Consider the following 20,914-nt stretch of genomic DNA (forward strand, 5'->3'; position numbering starts at 1 on the left):
TCAAAATGAAAGGTACTGCCAGTAAAATGCAAAGAAATCAAAAGTGAAAGTTCCTTTTGCTTGTACCTGACTGATGCAGAGCACTTGTTGTATAATTTTACTAGACTGATATTGATGTGTTAATACAGATGCATAATTCTGTAAGACATTTTTTTCTGTTGGTAGTTGGATCTGCCTTACTGTATATATAATAGTCAGTAGTTGATCAATCTAGGCTCAAAAAATGATCTTATAGTATTTAAACTGTTATTTAAATTTATCTCAGTAGTTTAGAGGTAAAAGTATTTTTGGATGTGATTGTGTAATAATAATAATAATGTGACAGCCTCACCTTAGTCATATCCTGTTTTCTTTTTCTAATTCTATAGCTGCATTTGTGAATTTAGTCCATTTTGATAGAACTAAATGAAAAATAGGAGGTATTCAGGGTACTTGCGGGCAAACGGCTCATTTAAGCAAAAGCAGACAGTCTGCAGAATAGTTGAGAAAGGTGAAGTCGGATCACTTTTGAATTGTTAATTAGTAGATGGCCGCCAGGTGTCGGTACTCTTCCTTTTTATTTATTTATTTTTCTTTATTGAGAAAGTTAAGGCGCTAAATTAATTCCTGCCACTAGTTACACTGGTATCAGTAATAATGATTAGAATAAACAGCAATATCAGCAGACGTGTTGAGTATCCATCACAAACCCTTTACATTTTTTCACATTGCCACCTACTACTACAATTATGGTAGTTTTCCCTTAAGCTACAAGCCACAAAACTAGAAATATATAATAAATAAACCAGAGCATGTGATAATTATTGGACAGAAATAACAACTGCATTAAACAGATGCTGTGGATCATTTAAAAATAAAGCCGTGGAGGGGAGAACAGAAAGTGAAGTGAGCTGTTCGTGTCCGACTCCCGCCATGTCTGTGGCGCTGCAGTGCTCATGTGAGACCGAGGAGGGCGCTCTGTCCTCAGCCTTCACACAGATAGCACTGACTGAACGGACAGAGAGCTTTGTGCCGAAAACTAAACCCAACCTGTGTCAGACAAATGAATTAAAACGGCCCACTTGAGAGGTAAATACTAACGAACAAATGCTTGGCAAATATACTGGGGTGTTAGTCGTGTCTGTATATTTTAAATTAGGTTCATTTCGCATATGTTAGGGTGTTCAAAAATCATCCGTGGGGGCAAGTTGGTGGTGAGAGAGGAGAGCTCAGGGCGACGGTAGCAGCCCTTCTTCGCCTGTGAACTAGCGGCAGTAGCGAGCGATGCGTTGAAGTTGAAAAAAGACAGTAACAAGTAAATTTGCTTCCTTTTTAAACTTCACAAAGTAGTTGCATTTGTCGGAAACGACAGGAACTGACCACAAGTATGGCTGTTTTAGACAAAGATTACAGGATACTTCACTTCCTCTGTGATTGTGTGTAGCTGGAGATGTGATGGGTACCTGAATAGTTTGCGGCCTAGGCTAGCAAAGTAGGCTAACCTGCTAGCTAGCACGGCTAACGTGTATTAGCCGCTCACTGCTAACATGACTTCCTTCCCGCAAAATGCCAGCTAGCTGCTAGCCAATGATGTTTGCTCTGCAACTAGCTTGCTAGCTAATTTGATTACCTGTGTGACAGTAGACCTTCAGCGTTTCCACTCGTGTTGTTTTTAAAGTTATTTTCCAGCAACTTAGTGGTTCAAATATCTGCGAGGTTACCAAAAGAGCAGTTGTACTCAAATGTGTATGTAGGCGATGTTTGAAGAGAAATTTATGGACAATATGGAGCTGATGTTTAGCTGGGGCAGTTTAGCATGCAAGCTAATAATATGCATAAAGCTGCTTTAATTTTGGTTTTCCGTTTGAAAAGTTTTCTGCATTAGAATAGCGACAAGTCAACACGTACAGTTTTATCAATTTCCGCGGGCAAAATTGATGATTGGCAAATGAGAATGATGGTTAAAACGAGGTTTTTCAGAAGTGCGGTAGCATGGTTGTGTTGAACTTTTGTTTTCTGACCCATAGAGGCCAGTAGAAGACCGTGTGGACTACACATCAACAAGCATGGAGTTCCCGCAACAGCAGAAACCGGCGGGGGACGGAAAGATCGTCTACCCTCCTGGAGTAAAAGAGATTACGGACAAAATCAGCAACGATGAGGTGGTCAAGCGATTGAAGGTATGTTGATGGGATTTCTTCCTCTCCTGATATGTTTTTTTGAAAAGCCTGACCTCTTGGCACAGTGCCAAACCCCTCTTACTTTGTCAATTAATGGACACTAAGGAAGAAGAGGCCTGTTTTCCCAGTCATCTGGTTTTCTATTAAAGTCTCTCAGTCTTCAGCTACATAATGCTTACTGTATGGTCATGCCAGCACTAACAGAGTGTGACACAACTAAGAACAAGAGATATGACTGTTCTGGTGTATTGAAAGCTATGACTTTTTCAGGGATTTATTCTGTTCTCTTCTGTCTAGAAGAATGTGAGAATCCCAAAATCTGAAAACAAGTAAACCAGACATTACACACTGATGCTATTTTTATGCCAGGGAAATAAACACGCATTTAAGGGAGACTGAACAAAGCAACTGTGCCCTATTTGAGTCACAGAACCTTATTTGACCCATAGAGTCAAATAAGAATAATATCCAAATTAAGTATATCAGCATGCTCATTATTAAATTCTGTTAAACATTTAATGATACGTGAGTGCCTTTAATTGAGTGTGTGTTGGGACAGCACTGAGTACATGTAAATAGTGGAACAAAGATCCAGTGTTGATTTGATTATTTTTATTGACAAATCACAGCTTATGTTAATTCATGTGTAATTTTCTATACAGTAGTGACAGTGCACCTTATGCCCAGTTGACAGTTTAGTAGGTACACCAATAAATATCCCAATGCAGTATAATCCTACTGTCCAGTCTTGTAAGTCTTCCTTTAGTGAAGATTATCATGTTCTGTTTTTTGCTGCAAGTGTTTCCGAGAGGTGTTGATTCAAAAGTGCAAAGAGATGTTTTTGCTGTTTAGCTTAGGCTCCCTGATATAAATAGAATGGACAAAGTAATAGCTACACTTGTAGCTAAAAAACAAAACGATTACATTTTATCATTTCAAGATCATAAACTTCGTGAAGTTTGTAGCAAAGTTTTGATTAGTTTACAGAGCTATCTGTTATAGTACAATATTATACTTAATGTGGAGTCATATTAGTGGGCACCTGTCAAATGTTCTTCTTCTTCTTCTTCTTCTTCTTCTTCTTCTTCTTCTTCTTCTTCTTCTTCTTCTTCTTCTTCTTATTATTATTATTATTATTATTATTATTATTATTATTATTATTAAGTACATTTTTGCTCTGTTTTTGGTCTCTGTAAACATTAGTTTAGTGCCAAGCAGTGGAAATTCTCAGATTATTGCAGTCAACCCTTTTAAACACGTTTTTACATAATTTTCATGTATTTGTTTGATACATTTATTGTAAAAAAAAAAAAATCTAAATATAACTACTTTTAACATGAATGTTAAACTTTCTGAAACTGCACCCTGATATCTTTCACTTTTCTTCCACATACACTTCAAGTCTCCAATAACTATGCTCATGGCAAACTGTTTGCATCCCCCTTTTTTCTACACTGCAATCCTGACAAGGGCTCTGTGCTATCTGACAACCCCACAACAATGTTTTACGAGAGTCCCTCTACATTTCAACACAGACACGCATACACTTGTTTGAAATTGTTATAATTAAGAGAAGACCAGAGCTTTATGTTTAACAGTCAGTCCCATTTAAATAATTATTATGTTGTTTGTTTAGTCTTATAAAAGATGGCAATGAATACAACAATAATAAACAAGAGACAAAAATTTTGTTCACAACTTGTTAGCGGAAAAAAATTGAATTGGAAATTAATTGATTGTTTGATTTTAACACAGAATTCCTACTGAGCAAGAGACTTATTTGATCAGGATGATGTACAGTAGTTGTTCGGTCATTTTGATCTATACTCAGACACTATTATAAGTGATTCTACACTTTGGTCTAATACCTAAGTTTTCAACTCTGAAGGAGTCTATACAGCACATGGCTGGCCACAGTTATCATTTAGTTTAGTCAATGGGGCTCTCTCTTTTATTTAAGCCTTACATAAAGTTTGCCAGAATATGTGTATGAGCTGTATGTGACAAAAACCCTTATCAAAGTATTTGAAGAGTTAGGCTTCATACAGTAAGTCACTAACACTTTGGGTAGAGCCTTCTTTTAGCATTAGGAGTCTTGCTGTGCCCTGTGACATGTTGGCTTTGGGCCTGGATTGCTTGCACTGAGTTAAGAAAATGTACATATAGTCTGGGGCTATATTGTTGTTGAAAAAAAAATTGCTTTGATAACTGCTTGGCTGTCATCACGTGCACCATTCCTTTTGCCCTTTTAGACATAAATATATTCAATTTGTGAGCATGAAAGAGCAGAATGTGTTGTTAACAAGCTGGCTCTGTGTTAGCCATTAAAAACAAGTGAAAAATCATTGAGTTGCCACTCAAAGCTCTGATGGGTAATTGATGTTTTGGAAAATAGTGCCTCCCACAACCCTCTGTAGAACTGTAACTTTTCAGTTTTACACATGGTTTTAAATGAACAAGGAACTAGATATAACTTAGCGTAATAATAGCATAGTGTGGATAAGTGAATAATTAGCGAACATTTGGAGTATTGCTGATACAATATAAATATGACACTTTCATATACGTGAATGGCAGGGTTTTTTAACTTGTACCACAATTTCCCCAAGGGTATTACTAAAGTATGTAATCATTATTATTGTTATTAATCAAACAGGGAAACAAAATTAAATAACACGTGTTATTCAGAGTTTATAAGGCACCAAACCTCTGCCCCCATGTGTTACAAGGGACACAACATTTCAACAAGTTATTACAGCAAGAACTGTGGGCTTGCAAATATTCAGCTGGCCCTCAGGCCGATCTACTATTTTGCCCGACAACATTTTGTTCTTGCATAGCCTGTACAGCACTCCACTGTACTGGCCATGTTGAAATTAATGAGGGGCTAGCCACCACCAACCCCACCTCTACACAGTGCTGCTGTCTGTTTGAACACAGCCAAAGGTTCGATACACAAGCCAACTTGTCTGAAAGATGTTCATTTAAACAAAGAAAGGGAAAGGAACTTTTCTGACTCCACCCTGGGGAAGGAAATGGTTGTTGCTTTACGGTTAGTAGATGGTATCAGAGCTGCTTGCATGAATTAAATTGTGGTTAAATTGTGGTTTGATTTCAGTTAAACTTATAGCAGAAACAGCACCACTCTTGCGTAGCCTCAGACTTTGCATATTTCATTTATATTTTCAGGCTACAATTGCATCCAAATATCTGCAATAAATTTAGGGCGCAGAAACACAAACATACTCAGCACCTCAACAGGCCCACACACTCATCTGTGTGTGGAGAGTTTTCACTGGCTGCATTGTGACTCTCTGTTAAGAACATGGAGTGAGTGTGTGTGTCTGTATGTGTGTGTAGGAGTGAGCGTGGTGCTCTGCAGTCTGCTGGAGCAGTCGGCCCATCCCCCACCCCTGCTCACTGCCTGGCTGCTCAGTGAGCTTCACTACTCTGCTTCACACACACAAACAGACGAAGTACAGTAGGTTAAAGCACGGTGTCCTGCTGTCGACCCACAAGAGCTGAGGTGCTTCATAAGACCAGTGTGCATACAACTTATCTTAACCTAGGAACTATCCACTAAAATATAACTGAATATTAATTCTTGCCATTTTAACTTTGGGCTTCATTGGTTTTCTGTGATGTAAAGCAAATTAATCTATCAACTCCTGTAAGTAGTGATGTTGTTGATTTTAGGTCTTTGTTTAAAATTTCTTCATATAATAAAGTAGAGCCGAAAATAACCTTTTGCTCAGTTTTTCTTTGGAATCAATATGATTGTCTGACTAAAGCTTGCAATGTTTACATATAATTGATATGTAACTACGTGCTTCTTGGGTTGGCTGAGCTGCTCGGGGACAGTCAAAGATTTGAGTTCTACACACAATCTTGTGTGTACTCTGGAGGAGGCATTCATACTTTTTTCAATTCTGATCATTCTCTGTGTATTTTTACTTTTGGGATCACTGGGATCCCGATCCTTATTATTATTATATTATTATATAATTTGTTTTCAGACATGCACTGGAACCCAGAACATAACTAGACATTACCCAGGTGAGCTGCATTGTGCAAGTAAGACGGCCCAAGATTACCACAACTTTATCCCTCGAGCCCCCCTACAAAGTACAAAGGCCATATTCATTACCTGGTAATGGCCCAAAGTGCTTTTTGCTGTGTGGTGTTATGCGTCCCACATGTTGTACACGTGCCCCTTTGCCCATTCCTAAAATCAACTGGAGTTTCTCTCCATGTGAGAATGCATCTGACTTGGGTAGTCTCCCACTGTGTGCTACATTTGTGAACATACTAGGCTCTACCTGATCCAAACACATTTATTTTGGTTTCACGTTCTTTAGAAAATTTGTATTTTGGTATTTTGTGCTTTTATGAGCACTGGCTATCTTCTGTACATAGAGTTCTCTACTTGACTTCATTTAACTTTTTACAGACCATTCTTGCACCGAATTCAAGCATTTACCCATTTTTCAATCATTTAATGTTTAGTGACATTGCACAGGGTTATACTCGACTCTATATCAACCAGACTGATTTGTAATATAGCTTTTGTAGTTATGTTTGTGGCATTTAGAAAACGTAACTTTTGAGTTTTTATTGTTTCTTATGACCTCCACCTCCAACTCTGGCTTTTATACTACAGTCACATAAGTGGCAAAATAATTTAAAAACAAGCCAGCAGTTACAAATCATGGTAGCTTTCGTTTCAAATTTGTTTGCTTAATTTTCTACTATGGAAATAACTTGTAAACTGCTTTTTCTTTTCTTTTTTTTTTTATTCCTCTGCATTTCATGCTTTAGATTAACTCCAGCTGTCCAAACCTTTGCTCACAAAAGCTTAACACTAAGAACTGAAGCTCCTTGATGCAAAGTTGTCAGAAATTTAACTTTAGTCTTTGCTTATTTTGGCCACCTAAGATGTTTCCAATCTCACCCTGCTCTCTTCCACTGTTTCCCAGATGGTGGTGAAAACCTACATGGACATGGACCAAGATTCTGAAGAGGAGAAGCAGCAGTATCTTGGCCTTGCACTCCACCTCGCCTCAGAGTTCTTCCTCAGGAACCCCAATAAAGATGTACGGCTACTTGTGGCCTGCTGTCTGGCTGACATCTTCAGGATCTATGCTCCAGAGGCCCCCTACACCTCCCATGATAAACTCAAGGTTTGAACTTACCCTGGATAACTTTATAAATCTTGTACCAAAATCTTGACACAGTACTCCAGGAAGTAATATTTAAAAGCAGACACTGTATTTCCTGTACTTTACATTAAGTTATTTGGCAGGCACTTTTATCCAAAGCACCTACATGTGAGGTACAGAGTGAGCAAAATATCTAAGCCAAGGAGAAGAACTATAAAGTAAAGTGCTCTTAGAAGAGATGCTTCAGTTACACAGGGGTGTAAGTCATCATTTTCTGCAATGCCATGAAAATTGTAGCTTTTTGCTTTGAATGCTGGACAAGAGGCATTAGAGAATAAGAGACATTGGTACGTTTGCAGCAGGATTAACATGTCAGACTGCCTGACAGATGTGTTTCCTGCAAACCCATGTGATAACTGCTACCTCTGGACATATTACCACTATTGAGGGCTTGGCATAAACCACTTTCTTTTTTATTACCTTTTTTAAAAAAATCATATGCTGAAGTATTTTACTTTCTTCTCTCCAGGACATCTTCCTGTTCATCACCAGACAACTAAAGGGACTAGAAGACACCAAGAGTCCTCAGTTCAACAGATACTTCTACCTGCTGGAGGTGAGGAAGCTAAAGAAGGAATTAGTCACTGGTGTTCATATATCAGAAGGAAACGGTACACTCTTGATTTAGTTACTGATGAAGGTATAACATTTTCATGGATTTTTTATTTCTGTAGAATCTGGCATGGGTGAAGTCTTACAACATATGCTTTGAACTGGAGGACTGCAATGAGATCTTTATCCAGCTTTTTAAAACGCTCTTCTCTGTCATCAAGTAAGGCCTTTTCTGTGAAATTGTATACCTCACATTATGTTCCATTATCAGAGCCTTCATAAAGTATATTCAACAGCACTCTCTGTGGCCAAAATTACTTTTCAGGTGGAGGGGATTAACCATATAATATTTTTTACTTTTCTCATCCAAGGTAAAAATGTCTCTGTCTTAGTCTCACGGTCTTTCTTTCTTTTCAGTAACAGCCATAACCAAAAGGTTCAAATGCACATGATGGACCTGATGAGTTCTATCATCATGGAGGGGGACGGAGTCACACAAGAGCTGCTGGATACCATCCTCATTAACCTCATCCCTGCACACAAAGTAACTCACACTTAAATATGTGAAATTATTTATTTCTCCTATTTCTCAGTCACTCTCAGCTAACATTTTTCACCAACCAAAACCTTGATAGCTGTTTCCTAGTGACCTAATGGGTAATGTTTTTGCCATGAAACCAGCTCAGTTCAGGGGAATTTAGTGTGGTATATCCTTTCCTTGTAACAGAATCTGAACAAGCAAGCGTATGATCTTGCCAAGACTCTGCTGAAGAGGACCGTCCAGACCATAGAAACATGCATTGCAAATGTGAGTGGTATTTTGCACACTACTGTTTCTGTTTTCTGTTATTGACCCTTTCTATTCTTGGTTTGACTCCTTCTGGTTTCCTCACTCTTATACCCCAGACTGCAAGTAGTGGTGTTCTCAGCACCTTTTCTTAAATTTAAGTCTTTATCTCACACTTTTTTCTTCTTTCCTCAGTTCTTCAATCAGGTTTTAGTCATGGGCAAGTCATCAGTCAGCGACCTATCAGAGCACGTCTTTGACCTCATTCAGGAGCTGTTTGCCATCGATCCTATGCTGCTTACCTCTGTCATGCCTCAGCTTGAATTCAAATTAAAGGTTAACACAACACACACACAGAGTTCTCATTAAAAAAGCTAAGACTTTTGACCATAAATCATAACTTAATGTTGCTTCATCATTGAATAATTTAACAGGTTTGTTTGCTCAGTAATCTATTCAATTCTGCTACCTTTTGAATTACATGGACTTACTTGCTAAATTGGCAAATTTTACACTGGTTTTGTCTTTTGCAGAGCAATGATGGCGAGGAGCGTCTAGCTGTTGTACGATTACTAGCAAAGTTGTTTGGGGCCAAAGACTCAGAGCTGGCCTCACAGAACAGACCGCTGTGGCAGTGCTTCTTAGGACGGTGGGTTACATGCACGAACGCACACTTGCACACAGTGGTCTTTTAAGCAGATCCAGTTTAATCAGGAGAGACTAATTAAAAGAGAAGTGAGATTAAGAAAGAATATACAGCAGATCTTTTGCAAACATCATTGTAATTTTCAGTGGTTCATTTGAGTTGGTGGGAACACCCATAATCAGTTGACTGAATAAACAGTGCTGGAAATGTGAATATTCAATAAGAGCATGCAAAGTAAGTAAGGAAATATTTGCTTACATTTATTTAAACATTTTATTTGCATTTCCTCTCAGCCAGTCCCCTGCTTCTTCACTGGTTTTCTAAAAGTGTGAAACACGGTGAAATGAATTGATTATGTTTGTGAACTGATCCTTTTCTCCAGGTTCAATGACATCCACGTTCCTGTAAGGTTAGAGTGCGTAAAGTTTGCCAGCCACTGCCTCATGAATCACCCGGACCTGGCCAGAGACCTGACAGGTTTAATTTAACTTTGGATTGCATTACTCTTTCCTCTTCTAGTCAGTTCTTTCACATGATACTTTGAGCAATAATGTTATGTCTTTCCTTTTTTTCTTAATCCTGTCAGAGTATTTGAAGGTGCGTTCCCATGACCCAGAGGAAGCGATTCGTCATGATGTAATTGTCACCATCATAAACGCTGGGAAGAAAGACCTCAATTTGGTCAATGACCAGCTGTTGGGCTTTGTGCGGGAAAGGACTTTGGACAAGAGGGTGAGAGATAAATGCACTTTCGTATTGTAGATATATTATTATTATATGCCTGTACGAAATAATCATTTTCAGTAACTATAATGGCATATGAGCCCTGATTATCAGCAAATGTGAACCTTGAACACACGTGAATTAAAATTTGAGTCTTTAATCACATGTCAAATACTGTAACATGAAGATTCTCAAACATTTTAATATGCTTGTGTCTGAGAGTGTGCAACAGCACAGGAATTTCCCTCAACACCAGATTACTTTCCTCATAAAACAAGAGATCTAAATTGACTTTCCTCCCCCTTAATTTAATTCTCTTCTCCATCCGTTTCTCGATCCGTTTTTCTCTCCTCATCTCCCTCTTCCCCTGTAGTGGCGTGTGCGTAAGGAGGCCATGATGGGTCTGGCTCAGCTTTATAAGAAATACTGTCTGCACCACGAGGCAGGGAAGGAGTCAGCTGCCAAGATCAGCTGGATTAAAGACAAGCTGCTGCACATATACTATCAGAACAGCATTGATGACAAGTGAGAACATTCACATATACATACCAGCTTGTACACCTCAGTCACCACCTTTGTCAACATGCAGTTTGCAGCTATTAACATGAAAACACTGCCTGATGTGTAATACATTTCTTGGAGCCAGTATTTATGTGACCTACATGTGAAGGAATGTTGAGATGCAAAGTACTAGTAAACACTACTGATATAAGCAGAAATAATATAAACTCATTGAATCTTTATGTTTTTACATCATTTACTGAAACGTTACTCCTCTGTCTACAGATTATTAGTAGAGAAGATCTTTGCTCAGTACATGGTCCCTCACAGTCTTGACACCGAGGAGAAGATGAAGTGTCTGTACTACCTGTATGCTTGCCTGGACACAAATGCTGTCAAGTCAGTAAACCTGCTATTGTTAAACCTGTTTTACAAATGCATGTATGTTTGCAACAATTGATTTCTTCCTGCTTTGATTATCGTAACAGCCTGTTTTCCTGTCTTAATTCAAAAAGACTTGACTAGAACTATGGATTTTAGATAGAGGAAGATTTTTTTATTTTCTTGATTGCCTATTAAGCTTTACATTGCCTGGCTCCAGGTTACATGTCAGATCTTTTGAGATTCTTAGGCAGCAGTCTTCTGTCGTACCAGCATCCTGGTAATAAAAAATTAGGGGGGCAGAGCCTTTTCTATCAGGGCTTCAAGGCTTTGTAATGACATGCTTGAGGAAAGCTGCCTGAGTCAGTGCAGTCTTTCAGGTTTCATTTAGGAAACACATTTTTATCAAATTGCAGTTTCTCCTTCTATAGGAGATCATTGTTTTGTTTAAAGTTGTTTATTTGAACCATTTATTTACTTAGTTATTATGTGTATGATTTCTACTTTGTGTGTTATTTATCCCTGATTTTATTGTACAGCACTATGTACTTGTTTTGTAAAAGGTGCTTTTTAAATTGCAGTTGTATGTTGTTTTTTTTCTAAAACATAACAACTGCACAGTGGCAATCAAACCCAACCTTATAAATACACACATCATTAAAACAACACTAATCAAATAACTCTCTTCTTACATATTTCTCCTTTCTTTTGTGTAAACCTTCTTTGCTTTTAGGGCTCTTAATGAGATGTGGAAGTGTCAGAATATGCTCAGAGGCCTCGTCAAAGAACTGTTGGACCTCCACAAACTGCCAGTGGTGTGTTCACACATACATGCGCATGCAAAACTGACTATGCCTTCTTTCTTCATGTTTTCTAATGTAAATGGCCCAAGATATCTGTAAAACTTTTCTCTCTGTCTCCCATGCTAGTCTGAGGCCAACAACACAGCCATGTTTGGAAAGCTGATGAGTATTGCCAGTAAGTTGAAAACACCCACACAAACAACTTTTCAGTTCTTGCACTTTCAAATGGCCGAGTCTAATCCCTCTTAATAGAATGAGTAATATTCTAATTTTAACTTGGTTTTGGTGTTTCCAGAGAACCTGCCAGACGCTGGAAAAGCCCAAGACTTTATGAAGAAGTTTAACCAGGTTCTGGGTGAGGACGAGAAGCTCAGAGTCCAGCTGGAGATGCTCATCAGTCCGACCTGCTCCTGCAAACAGGCTGAGATCTGTGTGGTAAGAGGACAGTGAATGCTCATCCATGTAGTAGTCAATCAAAGTCAATATTCCGTCTCTATTCAACACACGCACACAACATTGCTAATGCACCCTTCACAAGACACAAACGTTTGAGCTTCAGGTTTCTGTTTTTATCACATTCTTGGCCTGAGCACCTCTTAATGTCAATATTGTACTCTGGGACAGAGGAAACAAACAGACAGGCACAGATGTTCTTTTTCACATCCTGCTGATGATTTAGTGAGTGCAATATGAATCTGTAATATGACGACACCTTCAGTGTATGGGCCAATAAAGGGAGATTGTCCGTGATGTAGTTATACAAAGCTTAACAAGCACATGGAAGTAAAATCATGAAAGGTATTAACTGTGTTTCTGTATGCTCCCCTGTACAGAGGGAGATCACTCGGAAGTTGACGTTCCCCAAACAGCCCACCAACCCTTTCCTGGAGATGGTTAAGTTCCTGCTAGAGCGCATTGCTCCTGTTCACATTGACTCAGAGGCCATCAGGTCAGAAATATTCCTGATACGTTTAACACACAAGCCAAATCTGAATTCTAAGCCAATAAAATGAATCACTGTAATGGAATGGATGGTATTTGAAATTATTCTTTACTGGATTTAACTGTCTATTTCTACAGTGTAATAAAACAGAGGCAAGTCATGACTGTGTGTGTTCCACTGTCTCACTGGGATACATGTATTCATCTCTCATTGTGTAACCACAGACAGGCTTTTCACATTCACTGAGACACTTGGTGGTGGTGCAGTGTAACTGCAGTCCTCAGTCAGGGCACAGGTTTAACCCTTTGTGCTTTATGGAAAAACACCCAGGAAGAGGAAACACTTGGACTGATTTAAGTTTTCAGTGTAACAAGTTTTATGTTTAGCGTTATAATTTTGTGTAATTTAAATTTTTGTTTAAGTTTATTTTAGTGTTGTCTTAACCAAAAGTGATTTGAGTTTTGATGATTTTAATACATAGTAATAATGTACAATGTTTTCTTTTAGTGCTCTGGTGAAGCTTTTGAACAAGTCTATTGAGGGTACAGCTGACGATGATGAGGAAGGCGTAACCCCTGACACAGCCATTCGCTCAGGCCTGGAGCTACTGAAGGTAGATGGCAAAGACACTGCAAGGAGGCTTTAAGTCTGCAAGAGTATCTTCATGTTGAATAGTGTCAATGATTTGTAGTGACACATATAAAGATGATCATTATTATTATTATGACCATGAAACTGGTTAATACATTTAAGATGGTAAATTTCATTCACTTCATTTCATGGCTTCTAGGTCCTGTCATTCACCCATCCCACAGCGTTCCACTCAGCAGAGACCTACGAGTCTCTGCTCCAGTGTTTGAAGATGGAGGATGACAAAGTGGCCGAGGCAGCTATCCAGATTTTCAGGAACACTGGGCAGAAGATTGAGACAGAGTTACAACAGATAAGATCGTAAGTGATAAACAAAGAGACATTTCATGTGTATATATAAATGATTTCTACATTGTATCTGTGATTTGCATCTTTATAAGACAGTAGCCTCTTCACAGTATTAATTTCAAAAGGATGTAGACTGCCTTAACATTGTAACATCTGTTGTGCCCTTCAGGACTCTGATTCCCATCTTACATCAGAAAGCTAAGCGGGGTACACCTCACCAGGCCAAGCAGGCCGTCCACTGTATCCATGCCATCTTTAACAACAAGGAAGTACAGCTCGCACAGATTTTTGAGGTGAGTTATTTCAGTTACTGTGTATGTAAGGCAGTAGTTGTTTTGGCTTGTTTTTATTTATGTTGTACTTTCTATTTTTGTCTCATGCATTCTCACCGCATATATCAAGCTTCAGTTACCCTAACATGTGTCTTCCTTTGCTTCCAGCCTCTGTCACGTAGTCTGAATGCAGATGTTCCAGAGCAGCTCATCACTCCTCTTGTGTCCCTGGGCCACATCTCCATGTTAGCCCCAGACCAGTTTGCTTCACCAATGAAGTCGATTGTGGCTAACTTTATCGTGAAGGACTTGCTCATGAATGACAGAGTATGTGGAGATTCGACTATGTGCTAAAACAATTAATAAAGTATCAGTTATATTATTTATACAAATGTGCACGTTGTTGCACTTACGTACACATGTATTTCTATAGAATTGTGTAATGTAGTAGCTTCACTTTTAAGAAATATACACAATTATGAATAAACTAAATTGAAGTTAAAATTGTAAAGAAGTGTGTAAAGAAAGAAAAATTATTATTATATATTATTATTATTATTATTATTAAAATATGTCTCCTTTACTTTTGTATCTCCAGACAGTGGGAAACAAGAATGGGAAGCTGTGGACCACTGATGAGGAAGTATCACCTGAGGTTCTAGCTAAGGTAAGTGGCAAACACATTTATGGGATTTATTTAACTTTAGTCAGTCATGTATTGATGACAGTTCCAATATTGGTTGGAAGTTTTTCATTAAAAACAAAAATGTTATAAAGATGCAGGGACTTCTCTTTCTCTACTTAATTACGCTTTTCCTGTTCTCCCAGGTGCAGGCCATCAAACTTCTGGTGCGTTGGTTACTAGGAATGAAGAACAACCAGTCCAAGTCTGCAAACTCCACCCTGCGTCTGCTGTCGGCCATGCTGGTCAGTGAGGGAGACCTCACAGAGCAGAAGAAGATTAGGTAACTGTGCAGTGCTTATTTAATTCTAACCTTTGAGTCTCAGTGGCATCAAGATGTTTTCTGCAAAAGAAACCCGAACAACAAAAATGGAACAGTGGTCACACAAAGCATAGAAAACATAAATCAGCCATACAGAACAAAAAATGTTTTCAATTCCAAATGTGACTTATTTCATTTCTCTTATTTATGATTGCAGTAAATCGGACATGTCCCGTCTGAGGCTGGCCGCCGGTGGAGCTATTATGAAGTTGGCCCAGGAGCCATGTTACCATGACATCATCACACCTGAGCAGTTTCAGCTCTGTGGCCTCGTTATCAATGTCAGTTTACATCACTTTTTTAAAACCTTATTTTATTACAACAGATATTTTGACGTCTGATTAAGAAAATCGTAGAAGTAAATAATAAAATTAACTAAAAATAGCATAAAGTTACTGTTAATGTTATGTACTACCTGCATTTTTCACACCCCGACAAGTCAAATATCTTCTTTTACGCACAAATGTAAAAAAGGAACTAACTTTTACACGTAATATGGATTATTTGTAATGTGCTATATAAATAGAAAAGAAAACATTTCCATTTACCAGTCTTCTTGGTGTCCTTATATGTTGTATGAGTGAATGAACACTCCACTAAGTTTCTTCTTTCTTGTAGGATGAGTGCTACCAGGTTCGTCAGATCTTTGCTCAGAAGTTACACCTGGCTCTCGTCAAACTGCTGCTGCCTCTGGAGTACCTGGCCGTCTTTGCCCTGTGTGCCAAAGACCCAGTGAAGGAGCGCCGCGCCCACGCCCGACAGTGCCTCCTCAAAAACATCTCCGTCCGCAGAGAATACATCAAACAAAACCCACTCGCTCAGGGTCAGTGTTCGACCTTTGGATATTTTTATGTTTAAACACTATGATTATCTGCAACTGTCTTTTTAAAAATACCTCAATACAAAAGAGAATTAAAATTCTAGACATCCAAATATTAGGAGTGAATAGAGATAAACAGTGGGTGACACTAACCTTTCCAGTCAGGTGACATGACAACTATTGTAAGTAAGAGTGCCAGTGAAACCTCAAATCTTTGAGTACAACTAGAGCAATCCTTCCTTTAAGTATTATCTTTTATTAAGATTGGTGATATTCATTTGAAAATTAAAAAGAAGCTGTTCTCTCTCCTCAGAAAAACTTGTCTCCCTCCTCCCTGAGTACGTTGTCCCCTATATGATCCACCTGCTGGCGCACGATCCAGACTTCACAAAACCACATGAATATGAACAGCTCAAAGACATCAAAGAGTGAGTTTTGGCTTATTTTAGATACTAAACTGTCCTTAAAACTGACCATAAAGCTGTAATAGGTTTTTTGTGGTTTTGTTTGTTTATTATACTACACATTAATATTATTATACACAGCTTAACATTCTTTTTTTTTTTCCAAAGCTACTTTCCATTTAGCATTTTTCATTAGCCACGGTTTTATATAATAATTTGTATTATTAAAGTTGACTATCACTGTGTATACAAGCTCTCAAGTAACTGGGTCGGCTTTCTCAAGTAAGCTTTCAGGGAAACCTGGTTTGCGTAATCTGGGGTAGGGGATTAAAGAAACCTGATTTCCCGAGGTAGATTTCTCACAGAGAACTCAGACTATCTTATTCTAAACACATAACCAAGTTTCTAATCTGCTTTTTACCAGAGTGCCTGTGCATAACAAAGGCTGTCGACACTCACCACTCCACTACTTTCAGCAGAGTGCAGCTGGGTGAAAGGAGAGATTTAAAATCAAGCCAACCCAGAATCCAACTAAAACCAAAATGTAGACGTTAACTTTTCACTATGTCTTTCTTAATACAGTGTACACTGTAAATGGAGTGCTGTGACTGTCTCTATACAGTTAAAATCTGTGAACCATGCTTCCAAATAAGAAATCTGATTACTCGTCTACTGCACGTATATGCACATTTCTAGCGACCTGGTTTCTTAAGTCAATGTAAACTCATTTGCTGATTACCAGGAAAAATGGTTTCTCTGAGTAATTTTGTTACTTAAATGCGTAAAAACACAGTCTGTTACATACTGAAATGTACTTGAACTAGATTTACTATCCTATAAAATAAAAATGACCACACCCAAATTAACACTACATAAAATGTACAATGCATACAATTGCATACAATAAAAGTGGTGCAGAGGTATAAACATTGAGTGAAAAGACCACAGTTAGAAGAGTGAGTGATCTCAGTCAGGTGGGTGGTGATGTCAAACCCCAGTATTATTTAAAAAAAAAAAAAAAAAAAAAAAAAAAAGAAATACAAGTGGTTTATTGTGCATATGTTTATGTGTGTAGGTGCCTGTGGTTCATGCTGGAAGTGCTGATGACCAAGAATGAGAACAACAGTCATGCTTTTCTTAGGAAGATGGTAGAGAACATCAAACAGACAAAGGATGCTCAGTGTCCTGATGATGCAAAGGCCAACGAGGTACAAACACACACCCACAGACACACACACAGTATTTATTTATGCATTAGTAAGGTAGCTCATGTCTAAAACCATAAAAACTAAACAAATACTGTGAAAAAACGAAATTAAGAAGTGTATGATGTGAGTAATGTGATAGAGAAGAATATACTGCATGCTGTCATTGCATTGCCCTAACATTGTGCCTTGTGCTGTTGTGGTTGCAGAAACTATATATTGTCTGTGATGTGGCTCTCTTCGTGATCGCCAACAAAAGCACTGCATGTCACCTGGACTCCCCAAAAGACCCCGTCTTGCCTTCCAAGTTCTTCATCGTGCAGGACAAGGCAATACACACACACACACACACACACACACACACATACACACACACATACACACGTCAATAATGTACGCAACATTGTGGATTGGAAAAATGCTTCAAAACAAACATCTCAACATAAATACTAGTTCTCCTCCTCTTCTTGTGAAGCTATAGGAAAGTGGCTTCACAACATTAAACACTTCACACTAGGTCTGGGCGATATGGGAAAAAAATTTCTATTGAGGAAAATTTATTTTAGTCATTGTTTGATCAGTCAGCCCTACTTCATCCTTTTCATAAGAAAGATTTACAGGCAGTAGTGATAAACAAATATGGCCACACACATTAAAGGTTACAGCCAAAATCATGACATGTAGTTCATGTCTAAGGTTAGCATGTGCTAATGGAAGTCTTCTGTGGTTTTCCTTTCAACAGGACTTCAAAAACGATAAAGACTATCTGTCAGCAGACATGAGACAAATGCTGCTCACTGGGAAGGTATGTTATGATATAAATATTCCACTTTTTTGTATTTAGTGTATATTTGGAGAATCTTCTCCAAATATATTTAAAAGGGTAAAATATATTTAAAAGGGTAAAAATATATTTACAATTTTTGTCTGTTGACAGACTTACATGTGAAAGTAAGTTTAATTCTTGCGTCGTAAGTGATGGCTACATGTAGTAGCAAAGAGAGCATAGAGCATAGAGGTATTATAGCTGATTGATCGCTGATCAATCATCATCAGCGTTATAATTTGGGGCTCTAAATGATCAAATGCTTCTCAAGCAAATGTCATTAACTTCACCTCATTACTATTTATGTAGCCTAAACCAGCTCCAGTGTTGGGAGCTGTGAACAAGCCTCTAACAGTACCAGGTAGGAGGATCTTCACTAAGACCACCACAGCCTCAGACACAGCCAGTAACACCAGCACCAACTCTTCTCCACTGAGCTCCTCATCAGTCAACAAGAACAGGTAATCACACACACACACACACACACACACAGTAAAATACACACATGGAAGCTTTCTCCAACTGCTTAACTTTGGATGTCTTCCAACATAACAGCAACACTGCCACCGAGTCATCAGAGAGCCGAGCGCAGGAAAACAATGAGAACCCAGTCATCAAGAACAACGAGTTGAAGAAAGTAAGCTCAGACTGAACTACATGTCCTGCCCTGTCCAAATGTAGAAATGTTTTTCTAGACTGAGCTGTTCTCTCTGTCTCTCAGGACGACTCGAGTCAAAACATGACCCCTGATGCCGGAACAGAAGCAACACCTGTCAAACGACGTGGCCGCCCACCTAAAACAGCTGCCGCTCCTGCTGAGAAAGAGGGAGCAGCTGCACCAACGAGTGGCGGAGCTGGCAGAGGCAGGAAGAGAGCGGCTGACTCCAACACATCGGCAGAGTCAATCAACATCAAGATGTCAAAACAGCAGCAGCAGAATGATGAAGGGACAAAGAGACAGATTGACCTGCAGAGGTAAGAGAGGAGAAAGGAGCCAAGGAAACTTGACAGTGGTGGTTTTAACCTGTTGTAACGGGCAGCTATGAACCCTAATTCTGAGATTATCTGGACATCCCACTGTCCGTCCAATGTCAGCTTTTATCTCAGCAGGTGGCCATTTCTGAGCAGAGAGTTAGAAAAAGTGAGAAAGAGGGAGCCTGAGGAGGAGACAGGAAGAGCTGTAGGGACAGATGCCCTTCTCCTGGGCAGTCAGGGCAACACTGAGATAGAGCTAGAGTCCAGTCCAGAGGATGTTATCTGTGGGAGAAAGGATGGAGAGACGAGCTGTGCGGCACGGTGCAGCACATGTAGCCAGGGAAACACCACGTCTGCACGGAGGGGAGTTCCCCCTGGCAGGCGGGCTGGCAGTGAGTTGATTTAGTCCAAGATTTATATCCAAGATGTCTCTAAACCCAGCTGTCCTGTTTTGAGGCTACACAGAAGTGTCTGGGATGTGGTGATCAAATTACCAACTACATTGACTTTGTTTCTTAAAGAAATTGTTTTTGGAGACACAAATCCACATCAATCAGAAACTGATTCAAGAACTTGAGAAAATGGAGCTGAAATATGTGGTCACTGAGTTGGCGAGTTGAGTTGTATTATAGGAAATGTAGTTTGCAGTGTGGGTTCAAACGACACTTTTAAGTAATATCTCAGTAGAGCTTTAACGATACACCGAGAAAATCAGTTTCAAGCTATTTATGTCTCATCAATACAAATTACAGTATATTCTTCTTTTTTTTTTTAAATGTGTGGTTAAATAGTTTTTAAAGAGTTGTTCTCTCTACAATTTTTCTGTTTTGTAACTATGTTTAAGAAAATTGCCAAATATCATGATCTGTGTTACATCTGAAACTTTGTTTTTCTAGGTAAAGAGGAAACCAGTGAAGGTGAAATCAAGACTTTAGAGAATGGGCCAGAATCTTCCTCATACCTTCCTTTCATACCTTCAACCCCTACATACACGCTCCTCTGAGTCTTTAAGCTTTCCTGGACACATTATGGACCTTTCTTAAAACACACATATTACAGTATAAACCCACATGCAAACACACACATACCACTGACATCTAGAAGGTTTTAAACACCTTGTAGTCATAATTTGAAGCTCATTGTATGTAGGTCTTACTCAAAAAAAAATGTTATTTTTTTTCTTTGTGTTTGTTGCTCTTTGCTTCTTTTGTGGAGCCATTTTTAAGAAAAAAAACAGGATGGACATTTTACAAACGTTTTAATCTGGTTATGATTGTTGCTTATTAAATTCCCTGGGAAAAATCCTACTGTACGCCTCCTGACTTCTTCCTCTTTGTGTCTCTGGTGTACAATATTTTTATTTTGAGCGCAATTATTTTACTTGACACTGTTGGATTTTGTAAATACTAATGTGCTGCTTTGCAGTTAAACATTTAAAAAAAAAAATCAATACAGTCAAAAATTTCAACATAAAATATGAGAACATGGATGAATTCTCTGGCACCTACATTTTATACACTTTGGTACATTTAGGTGTTTAAACCTGTCACTAGCTTCCTTACCTGCCATGTGAAATGCTTTTGAAGCCTTTTCAGTGTATTTCTAGTGTAGTAATGGACAATTTTAGTTAATTAACTTAATTTGGATAATTAAGTTGTCAAACATTTCTGGAAACTGTTCAGAGCTATTGGTTTTCTCACACTCTGTAGTGGTCAGGAGCTCTAAAATCAAGTTGGATTTCCTTTTTTTTTATAT

General features: G+C 38.6%; 1 protein-coding gene across 2 annotated transcripts; it reads left to right on the forward strand.

Moving 5' to 3' along the window:
- Window positions 1-956: 956 nt before the first annotated feature.
- pds5a (PDS5 cohesin associated factor A) lies at window positions 957-20,466 on the forward strand. 2 transcript variants are annotated; one of them, XM_026360081.1, is made up of 33 exons: window positions 957-1,068; window positions 2,007-2,159; window positions 7,136-7,339; window positions 7,848-7,934; window positions 8,053-8,150; window positions 8,348-8,474; window positions 8,658-8,738; window positions 8,913-9,053; window positions 9,251-9,366; window positions 9,746-9,840; window positions 9,950-10,095; window positions 10,460-10,611; window positions 10,873-10,986; window positions 11,702-11,783; window positions 11,898-11,946; window positions 12,067-12,206; window positions 12,605-12,720; window positions 13,222-13,327; window positions 13,505-13,665; window positions 13,823-13,946; window positions 14,094-14,252; window positions 14,524-14,592; window positions 14,754-14,890; window positions 15,087-15,210; window positions 15,548-15,752; window positions 16,063-16,177; window positions 17,229-17,361; window positions 17,568-17,687; window positions 18,101-18,163; window positions 18,494-18,645; window positions 18,740-18,821; window positions 18,906-19,159; window positions 20,056-20,466. In XM_026360081.1, the coding sequence occupies exons 2-33, from the start codon at window positions 2,046-2,048 to the stop codon at window positions 20,057-20,059; spliced, it is 3,870 nt and encodes a 1,289-aa protein (XP_026215866.1). In that variant the 5' UTR covers window positions 957-1,068; window positions 2,007-2,045; the 3' UTR covers window positions 20,060-20,466. The 2 variants fall into 2 exon arrangements, with proteins under 2 accessions (XP_026215866.1, XP_026215867.1); XM_026360082.1 differs by lacking the exon at window positions 957-1,068 and adding an exon at window positions 1,276-1,294.
- Window positions 20,467-20,914: the final 448 nt, after the last annotated feature.

The sequence above is a fragment of the Anabas testudineus genome, chromosome 1 (assembly GCF_900324465.2).
Source record: "Anabas testudineus chromosome 1, fAnaTes1.2, whole genome shotgun sequence".
Classification (NCBI taxonomy): domain Eukaryota; kingdom Metazoa; phylum Chordata; class Actinopteri; order Anabantiformes; family Anabantidae; genus Anabas; species Anabas testudineus.